The sequence below is a fragment of the Taudactylus pleione genome, unplaced genomic scaffold (assembly GCF_031769625.1).
Source record: "Taudactylus pleione unplaced genomic scaffold, aTauple2 ptg001043l, whole genome shotgun sequence".
In the NCBI taxonomy this organism is placed as follows: domain Eukaryota; kingdom Metazoa; phylum Chordata; class Amphibia; order Anura; family Myobatrachidae; genus Taudactylus; species Taudactylus pleione.
The window spans coordinates 862,872-889,429 of NW_028285444.1; the positions used below are offsets into that span (position 1 = coordinate 862,872).

Below are 26,558 nucleotides of genomic sequence, written 5' to 3' on the forward strand. Positions count from 1 at the left end.
ACATCTATTACACTGTATACAGACATAGGACACTACACCCCCAACATGTCCTGACCACTGTACATGATCATAGTACACATCTATTACACCGTATACAGACATAGGACACTACACCCCCAACATCACCTGACCACTGTACATGACCATAATATACATCTATTACACCGTATACAGACATAGGACACTACACCCCCAACATGACCTGACCACTGTACATGACCATAATACACATCTATTACACCCTATACAGACATAGGACACTACACCCCCAACATGTCCTGACCACTGTACATGATCATAATACACATCTATTACACTGTATACAGACATAGGACACTACACCCCCAACATGTCCTGACCACTGTACATGATCATAGTACACATCTATTACACTGTATACAGACATAGGACACTACACCCCCAACATGTCCTGACCACTGTACATGCTCATAATACACATCTATTACACCTATACAGACATAGGACACTACACCCCCAACATGTCCTGACCGCTGTACCTGACCATACTACATATCTATTACACCTATACAGACATAGGACACTACACCCCCAACATGTCCTGACCGCTGTACATGACCATAATACACATCTATTACACTGTATACAGACATAGTACACTACACCCCCAACATGTCCTGACCACTGTACATGATCATAATACATATCTATTACACTGTATACAGACATAGCACACTACACCCCCAACATGTCCTGACCGCTGTACATGACCATAATACACATCTATTACACCGTATACAGACATAGGACACTACACCCCCAACATGTCCTGACTGCTGTACATGACCATAATACACATCTATTACACTGTATACAGACATAGGACACTACACCCCCAACACAGGGTTGCCTACCTTTAATATTCTCTTCCCGGGAGAAGCCCGGGTAAGAGAAGCAGCAGGGGTCCGACGGGGGCGGGGCTTGATGATTCGCGTCATTAAGCCCCGCCCCTTCACTAGGAAGTGGGCAGAATGCGGGAAAAATGCCTACCCTTCTGGGGGTGCGGGGGGTTACCCGAAAAATCGGGATCCTCCCGCGAAAACCGGGAGGGTAGGCATGTATGCCCCAACATGTCCTGACCACTGTACATGACCATAATACACATCTATTACACTGTATACAGATATAGGACACTACACCCCCAACATGTCCTGACCACTGTACATGATCATAATACACATCTATTGCACTGTATACAGACATAGGACCCTACACCCCAACATGACCTGACCACTGTACATGACCATAATACACATCTATTACACCGTATACAGACGTAGGACACTACACCCCCAACATGTCCTGACCACTGTACATGACCATAATACACATCGATTACACTGTATACAGACGTAGAACACTATATCCCCAACATGACCTGATCACTGTACATGATCATACTACACATCTATTACACTGTATACAGACGTAGGACACTACATCCCCAACATGTCCTGACCACTGTACATGACCATAATACACATCTATTACACTGTATACAGACATAGGACACTACACCCCCAACATGTCCTGACCGCTGTACATGACCATAATACACATCTATTACACCCTATACAGACATAGGACACTACACCCCCAACATGTCCTGACTGCTGTACATGACCATAATACACATCTATTACACCCTATACAGACATAGGACACTACACCCCCAACATGTCCTGACCGCTGTACATGATCATAATACACATCTATTACACCGTATACAGACATAGGAAAGTACACCCCCAACATGTCCTGACTGCTGTACATGACCATAATACACATCTATTACACCGTATACAGACATAGGACACTTCACCCCCAACATGTCCTGACCGCTGTACATGATCATAATACACATCTATTACACCGTATACAGACATAGGACACTACACCCCCAACATGTCCTGACCGCTGTACATGACCATAATACACATCTATTACACTGTATACAGACATAGGACACTTCACCCCCAACATGTCCTGACTGCTGTACATGACCATAATACACATCTATTACACCGTATACAGACATAGGACACTACACCCCCAACATGTCCTGACCGCTGTACATGACCATAATACACATCTATTACACTGTATACAGACATAGGACACTTCACCCCCAACATGTCCTGACTGCTGTACATGACCATAATACACATCTATTACACCGTATATAGACGTAGGACACTACACCCCCAACATGTCCTGACCACTGTACATGACCATAATACACATCGATTACACTGTATACAGACGTAGAACACTATATCCCCAACATGACCTGATCACTGTACATGATCATACTACACATCTATTACACTGTATACAGACGTAGGACACTACATCCCCAACATGTCCTGACCACTGTACATGATCATAATACACATCTATTACACTGTATACAGACATAGGGCACTACACCCCCAACATGTCCTGACCGCTGTACATGATCATAATACACATCTATTACACTGTATACAGACATAGGACACTACACCCCCAACATGTCCTGACCGCTGTACATGACCATAATACACTTCTATTACACTGTACAGACATAGGACACTACACCCCCAACATGACCTGAACACTGTACATGACCATAATACACATCTATTACACCGTATACAGACTTAGGACACTACATCGCCAATATGTCCTGACCGCTGTACATGACCATAATACCCATCTATTACACCGTATACAGACATAGGACACTACACCCCCAACGTGTCCTGACCGCTGTACATGACCATAACACACATCTATTACACCATATACAGACATAGGACACTAGTACATACCCCAACATGTCCTGTCCGCTGTACATGACCACAATACACATCTATTACACACTGTATACAGACATAGGACACTACACCCCCAACATGACCTGACCACTGTACATGACCATAATACACATCTATTACACTGTATACAGACATAGGACACTACACCCCCAACATGTCCTGACCGCTGTACATGATCATAATACACATCTATTACACTGTATACAGAGTGGACATAGGACACTACACCCCCAACATGTCCTGACCGCTGTACATGACCATAATACACATCTATTACACTGTATACAGACATAGGACACTACACCCCCAATATGTCCTGACCGCTGTACATGACCATAATACACATCTATTACACTGTATACAGACATAGGAGACTACACCCCCAACATGTCCTGACCACTGTACATAACCATAATACACTTCTATTACACTGTATACAGACATAGGACACTACACCCCCAACATGTACTGACCACCGTACATGATCATAATACACATCTATTACACTGTATACAGACATAGGACACTACACCCCCAACATGTCCTGACCGCTGTACATGATCATAATACACATCTATTACACTGTATACAGACATAGGACACTACACCCCCAACATGTCCTGACCGCTGTACATGACCATAATACACATCTATTACACACTGTATACAGACATAGGACACTACACCCCCAACATGTCCTGACAACTGTACATGATCATAATACACATCTATTACACAGTATACAGACATAGGACGCTACACCCCCAACATGGCCTGACCGCTGTACATGTTCATAATACACATCTATTACACTGTATACAGACATAGGACACTACACCCCCAACATGACCTGACCGCTGTACATGATCATAATACACATCTATTACACTGTATACAGAGTGGACATAGGACACTAGACACCCAACATGTCCTGACCACTGTACATGACCATAATACACATCTATTACACTGTATACAGACATAGGACACTACACCCCCAACATGTCCTGACCGCTGTACATGATCATAATACATCTATTACACTGTATACAGACATAGGACACTACACCCCCAACATGTCCTGATCGCTGTACATGATCATACTACACATCTATTACACCATATACAGACATAGGACACTACACCCCCAACATGACCTGACCGCTGTACATGATCATAATACACATCTATTACATTGTATACAGACATAGGACACTACAACCCCAACATGAGCTGACCGCTGTACATGACCATAATACACATCTATTACACACTATACAGACATAGGGCACTACACCCCCAACATGTCCTGACCACTGTACATGACCATAATACAAATCTATTACACACTATACAGACATAGGACACTACACCCCCAGCATGACCTGACCACTGTACATGATCAAAATACACATCTATTACACTGTATACAGACATAGGACACTACACCCCCAACATGTCCTGACCGCTGTACATGATCATAATACACATTTATTACACCGTATATAGACATAGGACACTATACCCCCAACATGTCCTGACCACTGTACATGACCATACTACACATCTATTACACTGTACACAGACATAGGACACTACACCCCCAACATGACCTGACCGCTGTAAATGATCATAATACACATCTATTACACTGTATACAGACATAGGACACTACACCCCCAACATGTCCTGACCGCTGTACATGATCATAGTACACATCTTTTATACCATATACAGACATAGGACACTACACTATCAACATGTCCTGACCAATGTACATGACCATACTACACATCTATTACACCGTATACAGACATAGGTCACTACACCCCCAACATGACCTGACCACTGTACATGACCATAATACACATCTATTACACCCTATACAGACATAGGACACTACACCCCCAACATGATCTGACCACTGTACATGATCATAGTACACATCTATTACACTGTACACAGACATAGGACACTACACCCCCAACATGACCTGACCACTGTACATGACCATAATATACATCTATTATACTGTATACAGACATAGGACACTACACCCCAACATGAAATGACAACTGTACATGACCATAATACACATCTATTACACTGTATACAGACATAGGACACTACACCCCCAACATGACCTGACCGCTGTAAATGATCATAATACACATCTATTTCACTGTATACAAACATAGGACACTACACCCCCAACATGTCCTGACCGCTGTACATGACCATACTACACAGCTATTACACCGTATACAGACTTAGGTCACTACACCCCCAACATGACCTGACCACTGTACATGACCATAATACACATCTATTACACCCTATACAGACATAGGACACTACACCCCCAACATGACCTGACCACTGTACATGATCATAGTACACATCTATTACACAGTATACAGACATAGGACACTACACCCCCAACATGTCCTGACCACTGTACATGATCATAGTACACATCTATTACACCGTATACAGACATAGGACACTACACCCCCAACATCACCTGACCACTGTACATGACCATAATACACATCTATTACACCGTATACAGACATAGGACACTACACCCCCAACATGACCTGACCACTGTACATGACCATAATACACATCTATTACACCCTATACAGACATAGGACACTACACCCCCAACATGTCCTGACCACTGTACATGATCATAATACACATCTATTACACTGTATACAGACATAGGACACTACACCCCCAACATGTCCTGACCACTGTACATGCTCATAATACATATCTATTACACTGTATACAGACATAGCACACTACACCCCCAACATGTCCTGACCGCTGTACATGACCATAATACACATCTATTACACCGTATACAGACATAGGACACTACACCCCCAACATGTCCTGACTGCTGTACATGACCATAATACACATCTATTACACTGTATACAGACATAGGACACTACACCCCCAACACAGGGTTGCCTACCTTTAATATTCTCTTCCCGGGAGAAGCCCGGGTAAGAGAAGCAGCAGAGGGCCGACGGGGGCGGGGCTTGATGATTCGCGTCATTAAGCCCCGCCCCTTCACTAGGAAGTGGGCAGAATGCGGGAGAAATGCCTACCCTTCCGGGGGTGCGGGGGGTTACCCGAAAAATCGGGATCCTCCCGCGAAAACCGGGAGGGTAGGCATGTATGCCCCAACATGTCCTGACCACTGTACATGACCATAATACACATCTATTACACTGTATACAGATATAGGACACTACACCCCCAACATGTCCTGACCACTGTACATGATCATAATACACATCTATTGCACTGTATACAGACATAGGACCCTACACCCCAACATGACCTGACCACTGTACATGACCATAATACACATCTATTACACCGTATACAGACGTAGGACACTACACCCCCAACATATCCTGACCACTGTACATGACCATAATACACATCGATTACACTGTATACAGACGTAGAACACTATATCCCCAACATGACCTGATCACTGTACATGATCATACTACACATCTATTACACTGTATACAGACGTAGGACACTACATCCCCAACATGTCCTGACCACTGTACATGACCATAATACACATCTATTACACTGTATACAGACATAGGACACTACACCCCCAACATGTCCTGACCGCTGTACATGACCATAATACACATCTATTACACCCTATACAGACATAGGACACTACACCCCCAACATGTCCTGACTGCTGTACATGACCATAATACACATCTATTACACCCTATACAGACATAGGACACTACACCCCCAACATGTCCTGACCGCTGTACATGATCATAATACACATCTATTACACCGTATACAGACATAGGAAACTACACCCCCAACATGTCCTGACCGCTGTACATGACCATAATACACATCTATTACACCGTATACAGACATAGGACACTTCACCCCCAACATGTCCTGACCGCTGTACATGATCATAATACACATCTATTACACCATATACAGACATAGGACACTACACCCCCAACATGTCCTGACCGCTGTACATGATCATAATACACATCTATTACACCATATACAGACATAGGACACTACACCCCCAACATGTCCTGACCGCTGTACATGATCATAATACACATCTATTACACCGTATACAGACATAGGACACTACACCCCCAATATGACCTGACCACTGTACATGACCATAATACACATCTATTACACTGTATACAGACATAGGACACTACACCCCCAAGATGTCCTGACTACTGTACATGACCATAATACACATCTATTACACCGTATACAGACATAGCACACTACACCCCCAACATGTCCTGACCACTGTACATGACCATAATACACATCGATTACACTGTATACAGACGTAGAACACTATATCCCCAACATGACCTGATCACTGTACATGATCATACTACACATCTATTACACTGTATACAGACGTAGGACACTACATCCCCAACATGTCCTGACCACTGTACATGACCATAATACACATCTATTACACTGTATACAGACATAGGACACTACACCCCCAACATGTCCTGACCGCTGTACATGACCATAATACACATCTATTACACCCTATACAGACATAGGACACTACACCCCCAACATGTCCTGACTGCTGTACATGACCATAATACACATCTATTACACCCTATACAGACATAGGACACTACACCCCCAACATGTCCTGACCGCTGTACATGATCATAATACACATCTATTACACCGTATACAGACATAGGAAACTACACCCCCAACATGTCCTGACTGCTGTACATGACCATAATACACATCTATTACACCGTATACAGACATAGGACACTACACCCCCAACATGTCCTGACCGCTGTACATGATCATAATACACATCTATTACACCGTATACAGACATAGGACACTACACCCCCAACATGTCCTGACCGCTGTACATGATCATAATACACATCTATTACACCATATACAGACATAGGACACTACACCCCCAACATGTCCTGACCGCTGTACATGATCATAATACACATCTATTACACCGTATACAGACATAGGACACTACACCCCCAATATGACCTGACCACTGTACATGACCATAATACACATCTATTACACTGTATACAGACATAGGACACTACACCCCCAAGATGTCCTGACTACTGTACATGACCATAATACACATCTATTACACCGTATACAGACATAGGACACTACACACCCTAAATGACCTGACCACTGTACATGGCCATAATACACATCTATTACACTGTATACAGACATAGGACACTACAGCCCCAAGATGACCTGACCACTGTACATGATCATAATACACATCTATTACACCCTATACAGACATAGGACACTACACCCCCAACATGTCCTGACTGCTGTACATGACCATAATACACATCTATTACACCCTATACAGACATAGGACACTACACCCCCAACATGTCCTGACCGCTGTACATGATCATAATACACATCTATTACACCGTATACAGACATAGGAAACTACACCCCCAACATGTCCTGACTGCTGTACATGACCATAATACACATCTATTACACTGTATACAGACATAGGACACTTCACCCCCAACATGTCCTGACCGCTGTATATGACCATAATACACATCTATTACACCGTATACAGACATAGGACACTACACCCCCAACATGTCCTGACCGCTGTACATGATCATAATACACATCTATTACACCGTATACAGACATAGGACACTACACCCCCAACATGTCCTGACCGCTGTACATGATCATAATACACATCTATTACACCGTATACAGACATAGGACACTACACCCCCAATATGACCTGACCACTGTACATGACCATAATACACATCTATTACACTGTATACAGACATAGGACACTACACCCCCAAGATGTCCTGACTACTGTACATGACCATAATACACATCTATTACACCGTATACAGACATAGGACACTACACCCCCTAAATGACCTGACCACTGTACATGGCCATAATACACATCTATTACACTGTATACAGACATAGGACACTACAGCCCCAAGATGTCCTGACTACTGTACATGACCATAATACACATCTATTACACCGTATACAGACATAGGACACTACACACCCTAAATGACCTGACCACTGTACATGGCCATAATACACATCTATTACACTGTATACAGACATAGGACACTACAGCCCCAAGATGACCTGACCACTGTACATGATCATAATACACATCTATTACACCCTATACAGACATAGGACACTACACCCCCAACATGTCCTGACTGCTGTACATGACCATAATACACATCTATTACACCCTATACAGACATAGGACACTACACCCCCAACATGTCCTGACCGCTGTACATGATCATAATACACATCTATTACACCGTATACAGACATAGGAAACTACACCCCCAACATGTCCTGACTGCTGTACATGACCATAATACACATCTATTACACTGTATACAGACATAGGACACTTCACCCCCAACATGTCCTGACCGCTGTATATGACCATAATACACATCTATTACACCGTATACAGACATAGGACACTACACCCCCAACATGTCCTGACCGCTGTACATGATCATAATACACATCTATTACACCGTATACAGACATAGGACACTACACCCCCAACATGTCCTGACCGCTGTACATGATCATAATACACATCTATTACACCGTATACAGACATAGGACACTACACCCCCAATATGACCTGACCACTGTACATGACCATAATACACATCTATTACACTGTATACAGACATAGGACACTACACCCCCAAGATGTCCTGACTACTGTACATGACCATAATACACATCTATTACACCGTATACAGACATAGGACACTACACCCCCTAAATGACCTGACCACTGTACATGGCCATAATACACATCTATTACACTGTATACAGACATAGGACACTACAGCCCCAAGATGACCTGACCGCTGGACATGATTGTAATACATTTATTATACATAACACGAACATTAGGTACTACAACCCCAACATGTTTTTTTCTCGGAGCAAACTGCTCTATATTTTTTCCTTTTTTGTTCCCTACTCTGTATTAGGCCCCCTGTATTATAGCGCACTTTTGAGACACTACATACCAGGAATATCCTGCTCTTCCCACAATTTATACCATCTACTCTATCTGAAACTTTGCAACCCCTGAAATCACAAATCCAAAAGCAACAACACTGTTGACGTGTGGTGAGGTAAATGGCTGGGGATGCACTGGTGGGTTAGTAAATATATCCCGTTATTTCCCGATGCCTGCCGTCCACTTTTTTTTTTAATATAATTTATTAAATAACTTATCGCACCCACTGATAGTCACACTCAGAAAGAATTATTATTCCAGGATGATAGATTGGCCCAGAAAGATTTCCTGTGACCGACTATAAATATCACCCTGTGCGACAGAAGACGCCGTCAGCCGTCCTGGAATATGAGCTTTGTTAGGACTAAGATAGCTCTGCGCACAATAATCACTCGCTTCCTTTCCGTCATTCCAAGACGCGTTTCTGCAGCCATCTGGCAGATGTGCATTAAAAAAAAGGATTACACATTGTATGGGGAAAATTTAGTAAGTGATTGTTTTTGAGGCGCCTGCGTGAAAATAATAATGAGAAACAAAAAATTCACAAAAACATTCACGCAGAGAATATTTTTTTCCCCTGACACATTGGAAATTGGACGTTTCCCTCCCACCGGGCGCAATAGAGCTTTCTAGTAGGGGTGAGCGGGTTCGGATTTCTGAAATCCGAACCCCCCCGAGCCCCCCCGATCCGAGTCCGATCCGAGTCAGGCTCGACTTTTCCCGCCTGACTCGGATCTGAAATCGAGGCAAAACGTCATCTTCCCGCCTTCCGAGTCTCGCGGGTTTTGGATCCTATATAAGGTACACACGTCGGCGCCATTTTCTCACTCGGCTGTGGACAGTGAAGAGGGAGGGTGGGAGTTAGGGCTGTGTAGTGTAGTGTAGTGTAGTGCTGCTGTTGTCCACTACTTCAAAGTCCATAGGGGCTGGCTGTGTTGTGCTGTGCTGCTGTTGTTAATAGGGGCTGTGTCCACTACTTCAAAGTCCATAGGGGCTGGCTGGACTGTGTTGTGCAGTCAGTTCTCCATAGGGGCTGTGTCCACTCCAAAGTCCTGTGCAGTGTCCCAGTCCTAAAGGAGTGCTGTAGTGTTGTCCAGGGGGTGCTCTGTCCATCAGGGGTGCTCCCCCCAAGTGCTAAAAAAATAATATATTTTCTGTGTTTGTGAATTGTGTGCGCAGTAGCCGCACGTGCATCAACAAAGTAGTGCCAAGCGTGCGCCTGTGTCATAAGTAAAGGGCCGGCTGGCTTGACCGTTAAGGGTGCTGTAACCCCCGAAAGTACACTCCAGTCCAAACCAAAAAAAAAATTATTTTCTGTGTTTGTGAATTGTGTGCGCAGTAGCCGCACGTGCATCAACAAAGTAGTGCCAAGCGTGCGCCTGTGTCATAAGTAAAGGGCCGGCTGGCTTGACCGTTAAGGGTGCTGTAACCCCCGAAAGTACACTCCAGTCCAAACCAAAAAAAAAATTATTTTCTGTGTTTGTGAATTGTGTGCGCAGTAGCCGCACGTGCATCAACAAAGTAGTGCCAAGCGTGCGCCTGTGTCATAAGTAAAGGGCCGGCTGGCTTGACCGTTAAGGGTGCTGTAACCCCCGAAAGTACACTCCAGTCCAAACCAAAAAAAATATTATTTTCTGTGTTTGTGAATTGTGTGCGCAGTAGTCGCACGTGCATCAACAAAGTAGTGCCAAGCGTGCGCCTGTGTCATAAGTAAAGGGCCGGCTGGCTTGACCGTTAAGGGTGCTGTAACCCCCGAAAGTACACTCCAGTCCAAACCAAAAAAAAAATTATTTTCTGTGTTTGTGAATTGTGTGCGCAGTAGCCGCACGTGCATCAACAAAGTAGTGCCAAGCGTGCGCCTGTGTCATAAGTAAAGGGCCGGCTGGCTTGACCGTTAAAGGGTGCTGTAACCCCCGAAAGTACACTCCAGTCCAAACCAAAAAAAAATTATTTTCTGTGTTTGTGAATTGTGTGCGCAGTAGCCGCACGTGCATCAACAAAGTAGTGCCAAGCGTGCGCCTGTGTCATAAGTAAAGGGCCGGCTGGCTTGACCGTTAAAGGGTGCTGTAACCCACAAAGTACACTCCAGTCCAAACCCCCCAAAAAATTATTTTCTGTGTTTAGCCGCACGTATATATCAAATCGATATAACATAAATGGAGGACCAAACTTTCTCCGATAAAAATAAAATAGAGAAAGATCAAGAACCACTTCCTCCTAGTGCTGAAGCTGCTGCCACTAGTCATGACATAGACGATAACATGCCATCAACGTCGTCTGCCAAGGCCGATGCCCAATGTCATAGTAGAGGGCACATACAATCCCAAATGGCAAAGTTCAGGAAAATGACCTTGAAAAAGACATTTAAATCAGCTGAAGAGAAACGTAAACTTGCCAATATGCCATTTACGACACGGAGTGGCAAGGAACGGCTAAGGTCGATCCCTAGTATGTTCATGACTAGTGGTTCAGCTTCACATGACGATGGAAGCCCTCCTCCCACTAAAAAAATCAAAAGAGTTAAGCTGGCAAAAGCACAGCGAAGAACTGTGCTTTCTAAGAAGATATCACAAATCCCCAAGGAGAGTCCAAGTGTGGTGGTGGTTGCGATGCCTGACCTTCCCAGCACTGGACGGGAAGAGGTGGCTCTTTCCACCATTTGCACGCCCCCTGCAAGTGCTGAAAGGAGCACCCACAGTCCACTTGCTGATATGCAAATTGAAGATGTCACTGTTGAAGTACAACAGGATGAGGATACTGGTGTAGCTGGCGCTGAGGAGGAAGTTGGCGAGGAGGATTCTGATGGTGATGTGGTTTGTTTAAATCAGGCTCCGGGGGAGACAGTTGTTGTCCGTGGGATGAAAAAGCCCATCACGGTCATGCCTGGGCAGAAGACCAAACATTCCACCTCTTTGGTCTGGCAATATTTCTATCCAAATCCGGACAACAACTGTCTTGCCATATGTACCATATGTAAAGGTGAAATAAGTAGGGGTAGGGACGTCAACCACCTAGGAACATCCTCCCTTATACGGCACCTGCAGCGCGTTCATAAAAAGTTACTGTCAAGTTCAGAAACTTTGGCTAAGACCGTAAGCAGTCCAGGGACACCTAAATCCCGTTGTCCTGTTGTATCCAAGCGCCTGCAAACCACACCGTCAACTCCCTCCTCGTCAATTTCCTCCTTAGTTAGGATCAGAAGTAGTCCTGCAGGCCATGTCACTGGCATGACTGACTCTCCTATCCGGGATTCCTCCGGAGGATCCTGCATTGCTACGCCTACTGCTGCCGCTGCTGCTGTTGCTGCTGCTGGGAGTCGTTCATCATCCCAGAGAGGAAGTAGGAACACCACTACTTTTACTAAACAATTGACCCTCCAACAGTCCTTAGCGAGGAGGATGAAGTACGACAGCAGTCATCCTGAAGCAAAACGTATAACTGAGGCCTTGACTGCTATGTTGGTGTTAGACGTGCGTCCGGTATCCGCCATTAGTGCAGTGGGATTTAGACAATTGATGGAGGTAGTGTGTCCCCGGTTCCAAATCCCGTCTAGATTCCACTTCACTAGGCAGGCGATACCGAGACTGTACAGAAACGTCAGAAAAAGTGTCCTCAGTGTCCTGAAAAATGCCGTTGTACACAATGTCAACTTAACCACGGACATGTGGACAAGTGGAACAGGGCAGACTAAGGACTATATGACTGTGACAGCCCACTGGGTAGATGTATCACCTTACGCAGCAACAGCAGCAGCGTCACCAGTAGCAGCATCTCAGAAATGCCAGCTCGTTACAAGGCAGGCTACGCTGTGTATCACCGGTTTCAGTAAGAGGCACACCGCCGACAACCTCTTAGAGAAACTGAGGGAAATCATCGCCCAGTGGCTTACCCCACTTAGACTCTCCTGGGGATTTGTGATATCTGACAACGCCACCAATATTGTGCGGGCATTACATCTGGGCAAATTCCAGCACGTCCCATGTTTTGCTCACACAATAAACTTGGTGGTGCAGAATTTTCTGAAAAGCGACAGGGGCGTGCAGGAGACGCTTTGGGTGGCCCGAAAAATTTCTGGCCACTTTCGCCATTCAGCGACTGCGTGCCGAAGACTGGAGCGCCAGCAAACACTCTTGAACCTGCCCCGCCATCACCTGAAGCAAGAGGTTGTGACGCGGTGGAACTCAACCCTCTATATGCTTCAGAGGATGGAGGAGCAGCAAAAGGCCATACAAGCCTATACATCCACCTATGACATAGGCAAAGGAGGGGGTATGCACCTGACTCAAGCGCAGTGGAGAATGATTTCCGTGTTGTGCAAGGTTCTCCAGCCCTTCGAACTTGCCACACGTGAAGTCAGTTCAGACACTGCCAGCTTGAGTCAGGTCATTCCCCTCATCAGGCTTTTGCAGAAGCAGCTGGAGAAAGTGAAGGAGGAGCTAAGACGGAGCGATTCCGCTCGGCATGTGGGACTTGTGGATGAAGCCCTTCATTCGCTTTGCCAGGATTCCAGGGTGGTCAATCTGTTGAAATCAGACCACTACGTTTTGGCCACCGTGCTCGATCCTAGGTTTAAAGCCTATGTGGTGTCTCTCTTTCCGGCCGACACAAGCCTGCAGAGGTGCAAAGACCTGCTGGTGAACACACTGTCAGCTGAAGCGGAACGTGACACGTCAACGGCTCCTTCTTCATTTTCTCCTGCAACTGGGGCTGCCAGGAAAAAACTTAGGTATCCTAAGCAACCCGCTGGCGGTGATGCAGGGCAGGCAGGACCAAGTTTGGACATCTGGTCCGGACTGAAGGACCTGGCAACAATTTCTGACATGTCTACTGTCACTGCATATGATACTGTCACCATTGACAGAATGGTGGAGGATTACATCGGTGACAGCATCCAAGTAGGCATGGCAGACAGTCCATACCTGTACTGGCAGGAAAAAGAGGCAATTTGGAGGCCCCTGTACAAACTGGCTCTATTTTACCTGAGTTGCCCCCCCTCCAGTGTGTACTCCGAAAGAGTGTTTAGTGCAGCCGGGAACCTTGTCAGCGAAAGGCGTAGGAGGTTGCTTCCACAGAATGTGGAGAAGATGATGTTCATCAAAATGAATTATCAGCTCTTCCAGGGAGACCAGCCTCCAGAAGGTACAGAGGGACCTGTGGTGGTGGATTCAAGTGGGGACGAGTTAATACTTTGTGAGGATGAGGATGTACACACTGAAGAGGGTGAGGAATCGGTGGATGAGGAGGATGAGGATGACATCTTGCCTCCATAGAGCCAGTTTGTGCAGGGACACATTAATTGCCAGCTTGTTTTGTGGGGGCCCAAACGAACCAATCATTTCAGCCACAGTTGTGTGGCAGACCCTGGCGCTGAAATGATTGGTTTGTTAAAGTGTGCATGTCCTGTTTATACAACATAAGGGTGGGTGGGAGGGCCCAAGGACAATTCCATCTTGCACCTCTTTTTTTTCTTTGCATTATGTACAGTTTGGGGCCTAGTTTTTCAAACTGCCATCCTGTCTGCCACTGCAGTGTCACTCCTAGATGGGTCACGTGTTTGTGCCGCCCACTCGTGTCGCTTAGCATAGTCATCCAGCTACCTCGGTGCAACGTTTTGGACATAAAAACACTATTGTGAGGTGTGAGGTGTTCAGAATAGACTGGAAATGAGTGGAAATTAAGGTTATTGAGGTTAATAATAGCATAGGAGCAGAAAAACCTACAAATTCTGTGATTTTAGCTGTTTTTATGCTTTTTTAAAAAAAAATACAGATCCAAAACACAAAACCCAGAACCCAAAACACGGAAGGGTGGTTTTGGCAAAACCAATCCAGATCCAAAACACGAAGAAAGATCCAGATCCAAAACCAAAACACAAAACACGAAAAGTGGCCGGTGCACACCCCTACTTTCTAGTATTCAAAAAGTTCCTTACCAGTGCACACAGCAGGTCAACTGCTTCCAATATAAGCTCCTGGTGCCCGATGCGGGTGACGCCCAGCTCCTCCAGCTCCTGGTGGGTGATGTGTAGTAACTGTTCCCCATTGATCTTTTCCCGCTCACAGTTTTTGATGTATTGCTGTAGGCAGTCGTCCAGCCCTGCAACGAGGAAACATTTCGGGAAGGTTACATGGGGGGCGAGGGAAGCACCGTATAGTCAGTGCAGTAATAACAGTTTTATATCCATCATAATTAGAATATTTCAGAACTTTTCTAAAAACGCTGCTTTGTTTTATGCCAAAATAAAAAGAAAAAATTAACTGAGCCAAGAATACGTTTCCTGGTGCTATGTATTACCACGGGGACCTTATAAGAGACCGATAACTTCTGCTCAAATGCAAAATGAATAACCATTAGACCTAAACATTATATAAATAGATAGTCATATACCGTATATAAAATATATATATATATATATATATATATACTGTATATAAGAATAACAACACGAGAAATAAGTGGTGTGAAAATTTGTCAGTTTTGATATTTTAATAAAACCGTAAATGGCTGGGGAGGCACTGGCAGCGATGTGTGGTGAGGTAAATGGCTGGGGAGGCACTGGCAGAGACGTGCGGTGAGGTAAATGTCTGGGGAGGCACTGGCAGTGACGTGCGGTGAGGTAAATGTCTGGGGAGGCACTGGCAGTGACGTGCGGTGAGGTAAATGGCTGGGGAGGCACTGGCAGTGATGTGTGGTGAGGTAAATGGCTGGGGAGGCACTGGCAGTGACATGCGGTGAGGTAAATGTCTGGGGAGGCACTGGCAGTGACGTGCGGTGAGGTAAATGTCTGGTGAGGCACTGGCAGTGACGTGCGGTGAGGTAAATGGCTGGGGAGGCACTGGCAGTGACGTGCGTTGAGGTAAATGGCTGGGGAGGCACTGGCAGTGATTTGTGGTGAGGTAAATGGCTGGGGAGGCATTGGCAGTGACGTGTGGTGAGGTAAATGGCTGGGTAGGCACTGGCAGTGAATTGTGGTGAGGTAAATGGCTGGGGAGGCACTGGCAGTGACGTGCAGTGAGGTAAATGGCTGGGGAGACACTGGCAGTGATGTGTGGTGAGGTATATGGTTGGGGAGGCACTGGCAGTGACGTGCAGTGCGGTAAATGGCTGAGGAGGCACTGGCAGTGACGTATGGTGAGGTAAATGGCTGGGGAGGCACTGGCAGTGACGTGCGGTGAGGTAAATGTCTGGGGAGGCACTGGCAGTGACGTGCGGTGAGGTAAATGTCTGGGGAGGCACTGGCAGTGACGTGCGGTGAGGTAAATGGCTGGGGAGGCACTGGCAGTGATGTGTGGTGAGGTAAATGGCTGGGGAGGCACTGGCAGTGACATGCGGTGAGGTAAATGTCTGGGGAGGCACTGGCAGTGACGTGCGGTGAGGTAAATGTCTGGGGAGGCACTGGCAGTGACGTGCGTTGAGGTAAATGTCTTGGGAGGCACTGGCAGTGACGTGCGGTGAGGTAAATGGCTGGGGAGGCACTGGCAGTGACGTGCGGTGAGGTAAATGTCTGGGGAGGCACTGGCAGTGACGTGCGGTGAGGTAAATGGCTGAGGAGGCACTGGCAGTGATTTGTGGTGAGGTAAATGGCTGGGGAGGCATTGGCAGTGACGTGTGGTGAGGTAAATGGCTGGGTAGGCACTGGCAGTGATTTGTGGTGAGGTACATGGCTGGGGAGGCACTGGCAGTGACGTGCGGTGAGGTAAATGGCTGGGGAGACACTGGCAGTGATGTGTGGTGAGGTATATGGTTGGGGAGGCACTGGCAGTGACGTGCAGTGCGGTAAATGGCTGAGGAGGCACTGGCAGTGACGTATGGTGAGGTAAATGGCTGGGGAGGCACTGGCAGTGATGTGCGGTGAGGTAAATGGCTGGGGAGGCACTGGCAGTGACGTGCGGTGAGGTACATGGCTGGGGAGGCACTGGCAGTGAGGTAAATGGCTGGGGAGGCACTGGCAGTGAGGTAAATGGCTGGGGAGGCACTGGCAGTGACGTGTGGTGAGGTAAATGGCTGGGGAGGCACTGGCAGTGAGGTAAATGGCTGGGGAGGTACTGGCAGTGAGGTAAATGGCTGGGGAGGCACTGGCAGTGACGGGCGGTGAGGTAAATGGCTGGGGAGGCACTGGCTGGTATCAGAGTTACACCATACTTGCCGACAATCAGCTACAGCCTTCCGGGAGGGAGCTGATTGTCGGCTAATAGCGGGGGGCGGGGCCGGCCATTGGGGGTGGAGCTGCCATTTTGGGTCACACTGGGGGCGGAGCCGGGGGCGGAGCTGCACGATTGCGTCATCGTTACTCCGCCCCCTCTTCACAATTCCGTGATTTTAGGCACTGTGAAGCAGGGGGCGGGGCCACGATGATGCGATTCTGCGCGAATTGCGTCACCGGGCCCCCCGCTGCGGGGATTTCTGTTTTTTTCAGGGGGGAGGTGGGGAGGGTGTGAGACTTCCGGGAAGCTTGCTTGCCTTTCCGAGGGGCTGGGAGCGGCACTCGAAAATCAGGAGGCTCCCGGCCAAATCGGGAGGGTAGGCAAGCCTGAGTTACACATACATATAGGGTACATGTCGGCATTATACACAGGTGCAGCAGGATATAGGGCTTTATTCAGAGGCGGCCATACGGTCTATGACCGCACGGCCGCCTCGATGTTTTGCTAGTGCGCATGCGCACGAGGGAGCCGGCTCCTTCGTGCGCATGCGTGAGACCCGCTACGACCGACAGCGCCGGTCGTAGCGGGTCTCTTTCCAAAGGGGGCGAGCTGTCGATGTTGATTGACAGCTCGCCCCTTTTGGAAGGCTGGCCGGGGGGGTGGCAGCCCAAACGGATGCGTTCCCATGGGAACGCCTGCCATTTGGGGGAGGCCCCACTGACATCACTAGTGATGTCTGTGGAGAGCTTCCGGCTCTGACAGAGCCAGAAGCTCTCCGGGGCTTACGACAAGTGAGACCCTACCCTACGGTCTTGTCGTAAGCCCCGATGGTCGCGATGGTCAATGACCATCGCGACCATCACCCTAGCGGTCGTTAGAGCTGTGGGTGTAAACCCACAGCCTAACGACTGAAACAGAGGTGGCCGCCCAGTTTTTGAGCGACCGCTTGCATCCTCCGACCGCCTCTGAATGAGGGCCATAGTGGGAATTTGGTGTGTTTTGATCAGGGATGTGCGGAAAGGTAGACAGGGGAGGCAGCGCCTCACCCCCCATTTACTCCAGAGATTTGACTATCAGAATGATTAGAATAATACAAAGAGGATATTTATAATATTTTGTTTTATTTTTTCTTATCTTTTTTATAGTCTAAACTCTGGAGAATGACATGAAAGGCTCTGCCTCACCTCACCGCACATCACTGCCTGTAATGTATCATGTATTGTAACACCCCACACCATCACCTCCATGGATGGCACTGCAGAAAATGCTACATATCTGTAGTATAGAAATAAATATCGATCTATCTATCTATATACATTTATTCGCTATAAACTTGAGGACTACTGAACCAATTTTGATCGGGTTTTCACCTAAATGTTCCTTGAGATTCTCCGAACAACACAGCCTATACACATATATATATATATATAATATATATATATATACACACACACACACACCAGACATATACACACACACACCAATCATTTCTCCTCATCAGGAGGCCATTACAGAGTAGGGATGGCCATCGACCACCGATAGTTTACAAATATTTACTACTGATGGTCTATGGTTTGCCATCGATGGCAGAGAACCAATGGTTATCTGCATATACAACGTAAAAAGAAAAGAAAGATTACTTCTTTCTGGGACACTCTTGGTTGGTTTTATATATACACATTAACAAACATTTTATTCATTACGGTGTAAATTAGTTCCAATGCAGAATCACAACCTTTGAATTGGTTCGAATACGGCCAATGGTTTTCTGCCACAGAGTATTGTTTATCCTGCTTCTGACACAGAGCTTAGCACCACCCCCTAGTATCCACTAAGCCCCACCCCTATGTTTGATTGGCCCGCAACTTACCAGGCACTGGGCAGCGATGGCCATCGAGTGGTGCAAACCATCAATGGTTCACCATAGATGGCTATTGTACATTCGATGGTTATAAAGGATGGCACCATCGATGGAAAACCACCGATGAGGACCCCAGTGCAGGAGAGGACTGAAGAGGAGGGAAGGGATGTGGCAGAGACTGACTGATCTCTCTGACACCGAGGTGAGAGAGTCCCCATCCACATAATACTTTAATCCTCCATCCAGGATCATTGAATAAAATGAATAATAACTTGGCGACGACGAGTAGGCACTGCCAGTATAATATATATATATATATTATATATATATATATATATATATATATACACACGCCGATCAGCCGTAACATTAAAACCCGCTACCTCATATTGTGTAGGTTCCCCTCGTACTGCCAAAACAGCTCTGACCCATCGGGGCTCCACAAGACCTCTGTAGGTGTCCTGGGTTATCTGGCACTAAGATGTTAGCAGCAGATCCTGTATGTAAGATGTGAGATGGGGTCTTCATGGCTCGGACTTGTTTTTCCAGCACATCCCACTGATGCTAGATCGGATTGAGATCTGAGGAATTTGGGGGCCAAGTCAACACCTTCATCTCTCTATCATGTTCCTCAAATAATTCTGAACTATTTTTGCAGAGAGGCAGCCGGACATATCATCCTGCTGAAAAGGCCACTGCTATGGGGGAATATAGTTACCAGGGGAGGAACTAGCGACAGTGCAGCCAGTGCCTTGTAGCGGGGCCCGCTGCAATAAAAGGGCCTGCAGCCAGCAGCATTAAAATGAGTTAGACTGACTCATTATATGTCACTGTGGTCCACCAGTCCGCCTCAGTGGTAACATGGAATGAGCTGTGGTGGTCGTGCATGTGGTCCAGTAGGAGAAGGCAGGGTCCCCCTCTCCTCCCCTTATCTCTCCTCTCCTCTCCTCCCAGCTTCTCCTCGACTGGCCCGGGCCCGGCTCCTCAATTCTTCCCCTCTGAGGCAGTGATTGCCGCCGGCGCCGGGACTCTGATGTCACCATCTCGTGACCGTCCCTGATGTTAAAATCTAAGGAGGAGAGGAGGAGCTGTAGATGTATGTCACCCACTGCCTGTCACCTCTCCATCTCACCCTCTGCCTGTAACCCACTGCCTGTCACCTCTCCATCTCACCCTCTGCCTGTAACCCACTGCCTGTCACCTCTTCATCTCACCCTCTGCCTGTCACCCACTGCCTGTCACCTCTCCATCTCACCCTCTGCCTGTCACCCACTGCCTGTCACCTCTCCATCTCACCCTCTGCCTGTCACCCACTGCCTGTCACCTCTCCATCTCACCCTCTGCCTGTAACCCACTGCCTGTCACCTCTTCATCTCACCCTCTGCCTGTCACCCACTGCCTGTCACCTCTCCATCTCACCCTCTGCCTGTAACCCACTGCCTGTCACCTCTCCATCTCACCCTCTGCCTGTAACCCACTGCCTGTCACCTCTTCATCTCACCCTCTGCCTGCCACCTCTCCATCTCACCCTCTGCCTGTCACCCACTGCCTGTCACCTCTTCCTCTCACCCTCTGCCTGTCACCCACTGCCTGTCACCTCTCCATCTCACCCTCTGCCTGTAACCCACTGCCTGTCACCTCTCCATCTCACCCTCTGTCTGTAACCCACTGCCTGTCACCTCTCCATCTCACCCTCTGCCTGTAACCCACTGCCTGTCACCTCTCCATCTCACCCTCTGCCTGTAACCCACTGCCTGTCACCTCTTCCTCTCACCCTCTGCCTGTTACCTCTCCATCTCACCCGCTGCCACTCACCCACTGCCTGTCGTCTCTCCCTGTCACCTATCCCTGTCACCCACTGCCTCTGCCCTTCACCCTTTGCCTGTCACCATTTGCCTCTCATTGTCTCCCACTGCCTCTGCCCATCATCCTCTCTCTCCCTGTCACCCTCTGCCTCCCTGTTGCCCACTGCATGTCACCTTCTCCTTGTCACCCTCTGCCTCTCCCTGTTGCCCACTGCATGTCACCTTCTCCCTGTCGCCCTCTTGCCTCTCCCTGTCACCCTTTTGCCTCTCCCTGTCACTGCGGTGTGCCAGATTATGAATTCTGGGCGGCGGAGGGTGTCCCAAGGCATTTTTGTGCACCTGGGCCCACCACCCACAAGTTCTGCCACTGACTGTTGCCATGAAGGGGTGTACAGTCTGCAACAATGTTTAGTTAGGTGGTACGTTCCAAAATAACATCCACATGAATGCCAGGACCCAAGGTTTCCCAGCAAAACACTGCCCCCCCCGGCATGCTGCCTTCCCATAGCGCATCCTGGTGCCATCTCTTCCCCAGGTAAATAACACACATGCACCCGGCCATCCGCATGTTGTAAAAGAAAACGTGACTCATCAGACCAGACTCTTTCTTTCCATTTCTCCATGGTCCAGTTCTGGTGCTCACGTACCCATTGTAGGCGCTTTTGGAGTTGGGCACTCTGACTGGTCTGCAGCTACACAGCTCCCTAAGCAGCTAGCTGCGATGCTCTGTGTGTGCTGACACCTTTCTATGATCATAACATACATTAACTCTTTCAGCAACATCTTTACCTTTCATCATGTGGTCGCTTTCTGTGGGGTACACACCTGACCAACATCGCCATCGAATGGCAGACACAGCGAATGTGCGACCAATTTTAGTAAGCAAACACACACACCAATCGGCCGCACGATATGTCTGGCCAGATGTCACAACAGTTGTAATGTCATTGCTGCCGAGTTCCTGGGCCAGCATACAGTATGGGACGGTCAGTTTTCTGTACACACGTAGATGTGGATGACATATCTCTCAGGTACATCGCATCTGCTGTGATTCACGGCCGATGCGATATACCTGCGAAAGACGATGCTTACAGATATATTGTGTGTGCCCATGAGCTGACACGCTAAACTATATAATGTTCATCGGCTGTATGAACGATATATCGCTTAGTGTGTACTGTGTACCCAGCACTGACAAGCTCCCTGATGCCGGCCTGGGACCACCGAGGGGACAATAACGTTCACAAACCTCAGATCCAATACTTCTTCTTGCTTCTTATCTTGTGCGATTAAATATTCACAATGGCAGTTTGACAATTACAAAGAGAATATATTTGATCTAAAGGAAGAAATGTGTCTGTTGATGACTATTATTGCACATTGGATTTGGGCTCAAGTCGTGGGTACAATGCGGAGCCCTGCAGTTTCATGGCTTCTGTCTTCTCTGTAATAGCTCCCCAGAGTGCCGTACGGAAGACATTTACCTAATGGTGCAGACAGGATGGCGAGTGACAACAGCGCAAACTACCGACAACAATCAGGGTCTCCGAAAATGACAACAATAAAAGTATACAGAGAAGACGTCAGGATGGGTCTGGTTATCCAGCTTAGAAAATTCACCCAAAACTCAGATAGTATATAATAGCTGCCAACAGCCCCAATGTGTTCTCAGGTTACATGCAATCCAGTGAGGAAACATTATACAAGTGTATTATTATCCCTATATAGTACTAGATGCTCTCTCATCCTCTCCTTACCCCTCTCTAACCCTCTTGCCAGCACCAGATTTTATTATATACTGTAGATTATCCTTAGCACTACCTGCACCCCAGAGTGTTATTTCCTGTATGTGGCCTGTGCATCCGTGTCGCCATTTTCATTTCTTCTATACTGTTATACTTGTTTAGTTGTGGTTAATGCTACGATGGCGATTATCAGGAGTGTCTGCGTTCTCACCACGCGGTGGTCCGTAATGAGTAAGTATGGAAATAGCAGAAGTGCTGAACTCTCTGCAGGTGGCATCACAGACTCATGTGGGAGGAGTCTGTCGAAGCCGGATAATTGGCTGAGACAGAATCTGTTAAAGTTAAAATCTGCACAACGCCATTTTGCGAATGGCACCAAGACGCCTTTTTGCGAATGGCCGCACAACGCCATTTTAGTGAATCCCACAATATCAGTACATACGCCGATGCTATTATTTAGCGTGGTGCGATTCCCACGCAGTAGAACAATGTTAAAAGTCCTCATTGTATAAATACATACATTTACTAAAACATATAATATGAACAACCCTGCAAAACACGTACCACGGTGTACTTCACAAACACTTAGTCGTACAACGCTAACTAGTGTCTTTTCTTAATATCCTTACACTTGCACTTTGCACACTTACATAGGAAGGTTCCCTAGCATTTAAGGTTAATATCCAAGGTTTTATTCATTATTAATTATGTAATAAAGCGACTGTATTTAAGATCTAAGGTTTAGTACATGATAAGCAGACCATGTTTGGTGCTATTCTGAACCACTGTTTATTTGCAGATTTCCGGTTCCATCGGCAAGGAAATCGCAACATGCGTCTGGGAATTATGGATCATAGAGAGATAGGCATTGAAATGTACTCAGTAATGTAATGATTATTAGCCAGTTTAGACTTGTTCTTCGGCGGGAAAACGGACACAAAGAAGCTGTTGGAGGCTGAACTATTACAATATAAACTGACCTATGAACTGCATCGTAACAGAAGAACCAGGAAGAAGAACCAATGGAATTATGCCTATCTCTGTAAGGGTATATATGCAAGCTCTCTGAATCTGTGAGTAATGGTGCATACACACGGCCAGATTTTTCCTTCAGATATGAATGATAACGATTTAAAAATCGTTCAGTCGTTCATATCTGAAGGAAAATCGTTCATATCTGACATGCCTGAACGATGGACGATCAACGATGCGCGTTCCCGTTTGTCAGATAACGATATCTGACATCTGATGTGTTTGCAGTCAGACTTGGACGATTCCATTCATTTTAATGCAGTCAAAAATCGTTCAATCGTTCAAATCGTTCAAATCGTTCAAAACTTTGGTAAAATCGTTCAAATCGTTCAGTTGTTCAGTCGTTCATCTGACAAATCTGACAAGTCTGACAAATCTGACCGTGTGTATGCTCCATTAGTCATCATCTTCTTGCTATTGACGGAGGCTTCACCTTTGATGCCGGAAATCTGGATCCAGAGCGCATGCGTATGTATTCGACTGTACCTTGTGATTGTATAATCTGTTTGCTCTAATTGTATTTAGAATACAGCGTGTAACTATCTGCTTTTTGGTGAATAATATCTTTTTGTGCTTTGGAACCACAATCAAAGTCTGGAAAGCAATTATTTCTTGTGCGGCTTATAACGCTAAATAGCGACCTTTAGGGTGTATAGATAAGTAGGAATCAATAAGTCAGAGTTCACACCAACTGTCATTATATGCCAACACGATGACATCACTTACATTGCACATTGTCAGTGTGCGGAGCGCAGCACAACCGAGTAATGTCCCTGTGTACAAGGAGTAAATTGATTCTGTGATGGAACGTAGGATGTAGCCCATAACACCGGCAGAATGGCCAGACGCATTCATCACAGCTATCCTTCTAAGCCGGGATGGTTACATTAGGGCAACAGTTCTGCTGCTGACAGTCAAAATATCGACCTGTAGAATGACGTTAACGACAGCCTGGATCTACTGTCTATTAGAAGACAGGATCTCATACACTTCTCCCTTATTAGAAACACTTTGGGGAACTTCTATTGTATCTATTTTTACACCTGTGTGATATCAAACATTAACATTATACATAATACAATGTATCTAAAGGCAGACATGTACATTTGGATTAAAGCACTTTAAATAACGTATTCTCCCCCTCCCCAGTACACTTCCTATTATATAAGATTCTCGAAACACAACGATATCCCCCCAATTACATCCCATGCAGGAGGACTGGAAGAGAACACATGGAATTCATTAAGCGATGACAGATACAAAAACAATGGCTCTCTAAGGAAAAACAGCTGGGGGGGGAGGTGGCTTGCAGCAGAATTATTAATACTACTAGTTATCTGTTAATATTTGTTAAGTTCTAATAAGGAAGATGAAAAATGCTAGTGTATATATATATATATATATATATATATATATATACATATATATATATATATATATATTTTGACACAGTCAGATAGGGGTCCATCTCCTGGGTAAATGGACTCCCTCTTTACACACACAGCAGCCGGAGAAACAGGACACAATTCTGGGGTTCTCATACAAGCTGGTCGGTGCCAGTCTTTATTGTACTGGACACGTAAATAAACCAGAACATAAACAAAACCCTAGCCCGTCTGGGCTCTAACTAGACAGTAGGTTCCCTCACTAACAGAACACTAAATAAGTTCACATCTACAGTACTTACTGGTTGGTATCAAAACAGTGTCTCTGAGCAAGCTAGCCTGCGGCCTGCTCTTCCAGGTGTGAGACACTCAGCCCGAACTAAATCCAGCTCATAACAGCCATTTCCAGGTGCAAGCCCTGCTACCAGGCTGAAAGGCCCAACACCCGGAGTGGCCTGTGGATGGAGCCCTCCGTCTCCTCACATCCACACCCCCAGGACCCATTCCGGCTTTTCACCAAAGCCGACATTCCAATCTGTTTCAGCAGAACAGAC

General features: G+C 46.4%; 1 protein-coding gene across 1 annotated transcript in view; it reads right to left on the reverse strand.

Annotated features, from left to right (window-relative positions):
- The window catches only part of LOC148453994 (connector enhancer of kinase suppressor of ras 2-like), a 970,642-nt gene that overhangs the window by 698,989 nt on the left and 245,095 nt on the right, over nucleotides 1–26,558 (reverse strand). Inside the window, exon 2 of the mRNA XM_088461402.1 lies at nucleotides 15,965–16,128. Within this exon, the coding sequence (XP_088317528.1) occupies nucleotides 15,965–16,128 (164 nt within the window). The remainder of the gene's footprint in view (nucleotides 1–15,964; nucleotides 16,129–26,558) is intronic.